General features: G+C 33.8%; 1 protein-coding gene across 1 annotated transcript; it reads left to right on the top strand.

Moving 5' to 3' along the window:
- The first annotated feature begins 3,706 nt into the window (after positions 1-3,706).
- On the top strand, positions 3,707-4,099 carry C1H2orf15 (chromosome 1 C2orf15 homolog). Its single transcript, XM_074232037.1, is given in 2 exon segments — positions 3,707-3,896; positions 3,899-4,099. Coding segments are annotated over 2 exon segments (276 nt in total). The 3' UTR covers positions 3,985-4,099.
- Positions 4,100-9,324: the final 5,225 nt, after the last annotated feature.

The raw sequence follows: 9,324 nt of genomic DNA on the forward strand, positions 1-9,324 counted from the left end.
TACCAGAACTCCTTCCTGGGACAGTTGAACAATATGAGGATGAAAGGCAGAGGGATAAGGACAAAAGGTCCTTCCTGAAAATATTCAACAAGATAAGGATGAAAGGCAGGAGAACAAAGAGAGAGAAGGGCCAGAGCTCCTTCCTGAGTTCTGAGCACTCTGGTATGGACCTTCCTGTTGTCCCAGGTCTCAATGACTCTCAGGATGAACTCCTCATGGCCACATACTCTATCTGTTATCCCCTTACAAAATATAACTTTAAAAAGTAGAATTGGCCTAATGATAAAAATTCACTGAAGCATAAAGAATTCCTTAAAAAGCCGAATTCACAAAAGGGAAAAAGAGGTACCAAAGTTCACTGAAGAAAATAACTCTTTAAGAATTAGAATTGGGCAAGTAGACGCTAATAGCTCCATGAGACATCAGGAAACAATAGAACAAAATCAAAGAGTATGAAAAATAGAAGGAAATACAAAATACTCAGTGGGAAAACAACTATCTTGGAAAATCAAGGTGAGCTAATTTATGACTTTAATTAGACTATCTGAAAGCCATGATCAAAGAAAGAATCTAGATCATATTTCAAGAAATTATCAAGGGAAAGCTACTCTGATATCTTAGTTCAAAAGATTAAAATAGAAATTGAAAAAGATCCCAAAATGAAAACTCCCAGCAATATCATAGTCAAATTCTAGAGCTTCTAGGTCAAAGAGAAAATACTTGAAGCAGCTATAAAGAAACTATTCAGATATCATGGTGCTACAGTCTGGATTACACAACCATGATAAAAGTGTAGAGGGATTGGAATATGATATTCTTGAAAGCAGCTTAGATTGTAACCAAGAATAATCTTGAAATTCAAACAAAATCCAAGAAGCATAAAAAGGATAAAAATGAAAGAGTAATCATAAGGAATTAAGGAATTTAATAATGTTAAACTATTTTTCATAATTTTTCTATAATTTAAACTATATTTCTGTTTTCGGTTTGTTTTTGTTTTTTAGGTTTTTGCAGGGCAATGGGGTTAAGTGGCTTGCCCAAGGCCACACAGCTAGGTAATTATTAAGTGTCTGAGACTGGATTTGAACCCAGGTACTGCTGACTCCAAGGCCAGTGCTTTATCCACTACGACACCTAGCCACCCCTAAACTATATTTCTATAAGGGTAGATAGTCCATGTAACTCCTAAGAATTTTATCATTGGTTGGTTGGTTACTAAAGCAGTTAAAAAGAATTTACATAGAGAACATGAATGTGAATCAATTATGTTGAAATGATCTTCAAAAAAAATGAAGGGGTGAGAAAGGATTGCACTGGGAGAAGGTGGAGGAGAGAGGTAGAAGGAAGGAAATTTTCTCATTAAAGAATTGCTGAAGAAAGAACTTTTCAGTGGAGGGTAAAAATGATGGGGGTAGGAGGTAGTACTTAAACCTCACTCTCCTAAGATTTGGTTCAAAGAGGGAAGAAAATACTTATATCTATATCTATATCTATATCTATATCTATATCTATATCTATATCTATATCTATATCTATATCTATATCTATATATCTATATCTATATCTATCTATATCTGTAGCTGTAGCTAATCTATATGTATATGTTTATATATCTGTATCTAATCTATATCTATATCATCTATATCTATATTTATCTATCTAATCTATATATACACATAGATATATATACATATATATGTATACACGCACATACACATGGTTGTGCATAGAAATGTAAGGAGGGGAAGGGGATGAGAAAGGGGGGAGGGATGAGAAAAGAGAGAGCAGATTAAGAGAAGCAATGGTGAGAAGCAAAAGAGAATTTTGAGAAGGAACACAATAAAAAGGACAGGATGGAGGAAAATATATAGTAATCATAACTGTGAATGGGATGAACTCACTCATAAAACAAGCAGATGAAAGAATGGATTAGAAACCAGAATCCAACAATATATTGTTTCCAAGAGACATATTTGAAACAGAAAAATAAAGAACTGAACCAGAATCTAACATGTTTCAACTGAACCACAAAAGTCTGGGGTAACAATCCTCTCAAAGCAAAAGTAGAAACCGACCTAAGATAATCAGGGAAACTACATTTTGCTAAAAAAAAAAAATCATAGACAATGTAGTAATATCAAAAGTTTCTCTGGAAAAGGCCTTATTTCTCAAATATATACTGAGTATAGAACTAAGTCATATGTAAAAAGTAAGAACTATTCTCTGATAGATGGTCAAAAGGATAAAAGCATATAAACAGGCAGTTTTCAGAAGAAATCAAAGTTATGTATAATAATATGAAAAATACCATAAATTACTTTTGATTAGAGAAATACAAATTAAAACAAGTCTGAGGTACTGCCTTCCCACACATTAGAAATGACAAAAGCTGGAGGGGATGAGGGAAAAAATAGGTACACTAATGAATCATTGTTGGAGTAATGAACTGATCCAATTATTTTGGAACACAACTTGAAACTTCATACCTTTTGACCAAGTAATGCCACTGCTAGGTCTGTATCCCAAAGAGATCAAAGAAAAAGGATCTATGTGTATAAAAATCTTTATAGTAGCTATTTTGTGGATTGGATGTTCATCAAACAGGGAATGATTGAACAAGCTGGGGCATATGATTGTGATGGAGTACTATTGTGCTTTAAGAAATGATGAGGGGGGGGGAGGCTAGGTGGCACAGTGGATTAAGCACTGGCCCTGGAGTCAGGAGTACCTGGTTTCAAATCCAGTCTCAAACACTTAATAATTACCTAGCTGTGTGGCCTTAGGCAAGCCACTTAACCCCATTCACCTTGCAAAAACCTAAAAAAAAAAATGATGAGAGGGTTGATTTCACAAAAAACGTGACAAGAACTTTATGAACTGATACAAAGTGAACTGAGAACTGGGAGATCATTGTGCATAATAACAGCAAGATTGTAATGATCAACTGAAAAATTAGTTACTTTGATCAATACAGCAATCCAAGATAGTTCCAAAGGATTCATAATGTGAAAATGCTATCACCTTCAGAGAGCCAAATGATGAACTCTGGAAGCAAACTGAAGTATAACTTTCTCACTTTATCTTTCTTCCTTTTTAAAAAATATGGCTAAATTGAAAGTATGTTTTGTATGATTCCACATGTATAATTGATATATTGTTTGCAACTCAATGATGAGGTCGGGATGGAAGGAAGGAAAAGAATTTGGAACTCAAAATTTACGAAGAAAGTCCTGTTAAAATAAACAGATTTTTAAAAGTCATATTTTAACAACATAAAAAAATTATGAACCTTCCCAAAATGAAAATCTCAGATAATTGGTGAGTAGTAATTTCTATAATTTTGTAGGTCCACAATGGTATTACATTCCTTCCAATTTTATACTATGTCTTAAGCATGCATGGCAAATAATTAGTAACTGCTTTTCTTATTTTTTTTTTTTAGATTTTTCAAGACAATGGGGTTAAGTGGCTTGCCCACATGGCTAGGTAATTATTAAGTGTCTGAGGTCAAATTTGAACCCAGGTACTCCTGACTCCAAGGCCGGTGCTCTATTCACCCCGTGCTTTTCTTATTTTCACTGGTTTCTTTCTTTCAAATAGAAGTTTTTCAGTGATCAAGTTGAAGAAAAATTTGTGAATGTTGTCTTTCAACTACATAGAAATTTCTTGCCAATTTTTTTGCAGACATTGAAGATATTGTCTCAAGATGGGTTTCTCTCTTAGTAAATCTATTACTCAAGTAACTGCTATACACAGTGATTCAAAAATGGAGGATCATTTAATATGAAGTCCTAAGAAAAGCAGGTTAAAACCAGTGACTCCGTTATTTCAAAATACAAGAAAAATAGGGTTAAAAGGAGAAATTCAAGGAGAAAACTTTACAGCCAAGGAGAAGACTAAACAGAATCTCATTCAGGAAAAGTACTAAGTCCTGTGATATATGTTAAAGAAAGAGATGGACTAGAAATTATAGAAGTGGAATGAAGCTGTTTCTACCTTATTAACAACCGAACCCTTTTGGTTAACTGGTGAATTCAGCTACTTAATTTCATTTGGTTAACTTGAAAAATAGAGAATTTTACTACTTCTTATTTGTTCTTTGACACAATGTACTAATAAAAAAAAACAAATAGATGACTAAAAACTTCAAAACAAATAAATCCAGTGCTGTATTCTGTCTTTGTAAAATACTGGGGTTTTTGCAGTAATGATATTTAAAAACAAAAGCCTGGATTGACCTTAACATCTACTATTTTAGCATCTAGTAGACTCTTCTTCATGACTCCTGATTATAAAAAAAAATCCTAGAATTTTTGGTAATTTTTAAGGTTAATTACTGATCTTTTTTGTCTTTGTTACCAAAAAACAGTTAGTTTCTGAGTAGTAAAAACAACCAACTAGACAAATGTACTTGATAGATTTAAAATTATAATGTTTTCAGTGTTTTACACAGTTTCACATACATGTATTGCCTTTGTACCATTTCCTATTTGAGTCTATGAACATTTAAATTTTATATTAGTTCCCTTGCCATTCTCTAATCCCTGAGAGTAACAGTAAAAAAAAAGTTCACAGACTGCCCAAAGATGAGCTAGATAGTAGCTACAAGTGACTTGTGACCTTTAGAGTCCTTTAATTAAGTCTTCTATTTAAGGTGATTTTTTCCCCATGTTTAATTAATTGAACATTTTTTTTAATTTTCAAGTGATACATTGACAAGTATAAGACATTAAATTTTACTTTGTAGTTACTGCCATTTTGTAACATCAAGATGTGGTGCTTGGATATAAGAAACACTTTCAAATATAAAACAAAATTTTATTTTCTATATCAGTTGTTATTCTTTCTGTACAATAGCTTAGTCCCAGGAGTATTGACTCAGGTAATATTAGTTCAAACTAAAGAACAATTTGTTTCTGATAGGAAATGCTTTATTTATTTAGATTTTGTATACAATACATGTACCAATGACTACTTCAAAAGGCTTGTTAAATGTCTGCCTCTGGACAATAAAAACAAATCATTAGTGTTTGCTTGTGGGGTAAAAATAATTAGTACTAACAAATCATAAAAGTTAAGCCATGAAGTAAAGGGGTAAATAAGGCATAATCAGTGGTACTGGGCTAGTTATTAAATTTAAATATGTTAAAATAATCGTGCTAAAATAATGTTTTGTGTATTCACCAGGATAATTTTAAACTCCAATTAATGGCTTAATTTATCAAGAAAGATATTTTTAACCCTCATGAGTTCATTGAAAAATAATTTTGAAAGTACTATTTAGTCTAGAACTGAACTGAAGGAACAAAGTAAGCTGTTGATAATGCTTTTTTAATCACCCCTGTCTTCTCACAATCATTATTTTACATTATTCTATTAATGGTATATGACTGCAAGTCATAGAATACTATAGTCTCAAAAAAAATAGAACAGTAAAGGACTCAGAGCAAAGGAACTTAACAAAGAACTTTAAAATATTTAAAAATAAAAAAAGGAGTGTTGTATAAGTGATTATGCTAAATAACACAAGGAAAAAAGTGATTTCCTACGTGAACATTCCATTGAGCTAAACCCATTGGAGATGGCCTGAAGAAATTGCAGTTGTCCTCAAGGTTGAACTTGAAAAAAAGGGGTATCCAAGTGACAGAAAAGTATTTGATTTTCTCTATTGCAACAATCATAGGGGAAATAAGAAAAATAAGCAAATAAACAGTTTGACTCCATAAACAACATTTACATTCTTGTAGAGAAACAACAAGAGGGAAGGGAAGCAGGAAGAAAAATAGAAATTCTTTGATCATGCTTATAAATATTAAATGAACAATAAGTGGGGAGAATGAGAAATCTTGTGTCACTTATTATCCAAGAGAGATGGCAAAGTGAGAAAGGGGGCAAACATTAAGAAAGAAAAAAACCCACATAATCAATTGAATTAATTTAGAAACTAGACTATCACAGAGGGCATGTGTTGGGTGCTTATAAGGAAAGAGTGGAAATTGTAAGCACATGGAGTTAATTAAATGGATAAACTGAAGTTTGTGCGTGAGGATTGGGGATATTTGACAGCAAATCTTCAATTGGATTACCATACTACATTGCCTTTCTATGACTTGCTGAAGATCAGCAGTCAAGGGCTCAGACCAGACTCAGATTCTAAATTGGTTCTCTTTCCATTAAATCAAGCTAAAAGTTGTAAACTACTTGAGAGGAGAGTTATATCTTTTCCTCCTTACATTTAACACAGTGCCTTGCATACTAAACATTTAATATTTAGTTTGATTAAATAAAACTGCATCAGATTATACTTAGAATAAGGTTTCAACAGAACACACCTTGTTCTGAAATTGATAATGGTGAGTGTAGATAGATGTATTTGTATCATATAATACATATCATGTTTATTTCATAAAGTTATTTTCTTACAAAGGAGAGATCCAAGTAATGTGCTAAAAATTATTTCCAAGGGAACAAATCATTTCTTTGTAGTTGGTGATATAAACCTTCAAAACTTAAGGTTAAAATAAAATGACAGAAAATATAGTTCATTCTCTAAAATTTACCAAGAAAGCTGGTAGGTGGAAGTCATCTATATAAAATGACTACCTGAACAGAGGGAGACCTGGATATTTTACATAAACAAGAATAGACAAATGTTCTTGGAGGACATTCTATAAGATTCCACAAAATCTTTTCAAAATATCATCCTTACAGAATGCTATCTTGTCTAAAGGAAGACATTCTTTTCTGGATTAAAATATAAAGAGGGCAGGACAAGTTTTCTTTTCTAAATCATTTGTCTTCCAGGGTTTGTAATGTTTCTCCTTCCTTCCTTTAGAAGTCATGACATCAGAGAGGTGATGTCATGACATGCACATGAATTGGATTTGAGTGAGGGGGTACTATGCTAAGTCACCAGCCTCAGTTTCTCCTCCAAAGCCATTTGGGTCCAGTGGCCAGATATGAATCAGAATGATTGGAGATAGCTCTGGATATAATTAAATGTGGAGAAACAACATTGCATTCCTTTCATGAACTAAAAATAAAAACAAAAACAAAACCTTTGACTAGGAATATAGTTTTGAAAAACTTATTATACTTTGACAATGAGGATTTGGTTACTGAAGGATCGCTAGAAGCAGCATCACAATTGGACAAGCATGTCCAAGCAAGAGGGATGGCATAAGAAAAGGTATAAAAGCAAGAGTTTGCAAAATTAGAATGGGGGAGGGGATAGCTGTACATTTTGCACAGAATATGAGAGAAGAGGTTGGAGACAAATTCTAGGTTTTTTTCAAATTTAAAGCTCAGGAGTTTATACTTTTTTAGAAGGCAATGTAAGACATTAGAGGTTTTTAAGTAAAAGAGTTCTACGAGATCAGAGAGGTACATTAGCAATGCTCTTGAAAGAGTAAAGATTGGTAGTACTTGGAATTAAAGATGAATTAGAGAGGAAAACTGATTATGAGGCTGTTAAATAGTTTGATAAAAGGACCTGAGGTAAAAAGTATTTGCAGCAGTTATAATAAGGAATGGGTTGAAGATATATTGCCAAGGAAGAACTGACAGGGTTTGATGTGAAAGAGTCATATAGATAAAAAGTTCTGAACCTGGGTGGTTGTACAGATGGTGATATATGCAATCAACATTTATTAAGAGCCTAGTATGTGCCAGGGTCTGTGTTAAGATATCAATAGAAATAGAAAAGTTCTGGAGAAGGTAAGGTCTTTTGTGAAGAGAGTTCAATGTAGGATATATTGAACCAGAGAAGCTAACAGTCAGTTGAAAATGAGATTACATGTCTGAAAAGATTGGATTGAGAGATCGTGCATGAATGTGATCATTAAAACCAAGGGATTAGATGAGATTGAATGTAGAAAATGTAGAAATAATGTCTACTAAAAAGTCGATGCCATTTAGGGGTTGGGAAGTAGAAAGTTAAGTGGTTTACATAAACCAAGGAGAGAAAACCAGGATTATGAATGCTGCAGAGACTTCAAAGAATAACAACAACAACAACAAAAAGCCATGGGATTTAATAAGGATGACATCAGAAATTTTGGAGAGAACTATTTCAGGTTCTTTTGGGGCGCAAATATCACATTCTAAAGAGTTGAATAAAAATGAAATGAAGTGGAGACAGGAAAAAGAGACTAAGAATTTGGCTTCAAAGGGAAAGGAAAGAGGAATGAATGAATGAAGTATTGTACTATATACAAAGTATTGCTAAATGATAGATATGCAAATAGAAAAACAAACTATTCATATTTTAGGAGTTCACATTCTGACTGGAGATAAGATGGTTCAGTTGCGAATTAGATGGAAATGTCCCTGACAAATTAAATGGTGTGCATATATACTATATCTACATTTATTTCTGAATCTTTTGACCATTCCAAGCACTTTGGTGGTGAGAACTTCCTAATCTTCCCAGCCTGGAGCAGGTAGGTGGTGAATTGGATAGAGCACTGGTCATGGGATCCAAAACACTGGCCTCAGACACTTACTAGCAGTGTTTCCCTGCCTCAATTCACTTCACCCTGTTGCCCTCAGTTTCCTCATCTGTAAAATGAGCTGGAGAAGGAAAAGATAAACTACTCTAGGATCTCTGCCAGGAAAACCCAAATGGAATCATAGCAAGTCAGACAAACTGAAAAACTACTGAACAACAAAAAAAGCCTAGAGTACCTATGTTGCTCTCTCCCAGGCTGGTTCCCTGGCTAATGGTTTTGGGAGCCAAGCTGAAATCAAGGCCTATAATTTGAGGAATGCAGCTGTTTCTGAATCTCTTGGGCTCAGGGTCCCAGACAAACTCCATCTAGGGCTGAGAGAAAGGCTTGGTGGTGGGTTTTTTTTTTTGCTCCCTACTGTGCCTGGATATTTTCTTTGTCTGCTAAACTGACTTGCCAGATTTAGGAATGGCAATTAGTAACTTAAGGGACAAAGGAAATACTATTTTTAGAATAGGGGAAACCTATTCATAGATTTAGGGAAAAGTCCCAGTAAAGTTCCTTTAGTATAATTTCTCCACTGGAATCATCCACGAGACAGATGAAATGACAGGATTTATTGATGAAGCAAATTTATTGAGAGGGACTGGATGATGAAAAAGGTGCAGGTGGAAGAATTAACCCTAATGGTAAGAGGCTTCCTCTTTCTTTGAGGTTGCAATATTGAGGGAATTGAGGAGAATAGTATTGAGGTTGTTATTGGTTGACTTTCATTTGGTCAGCCATAGCCCCGTCTAGAATGAATGACATAATTTTTTTCCTTCGGGATCATTCTTTCTCCTATATATGCTAGCAGGATAACCTGGATTGATAATGG

Source organism: Macrotis lagotis, chromosome 1 (genome assembly GCF_037893015.1).
Source record: "Macrotis lagotis isolate mMagLag1 chromosome 1, bilby.v1.9.chrom.fasta, whole genome shotgun sequence".
NCBI classification, from domain to species: domain Eukaryota; kingdom Metazoa; phylum Chordata; class Mammalia; order Peramelemorphia; family Peramelidae; genus Macrotis; species Macrotis lagotis.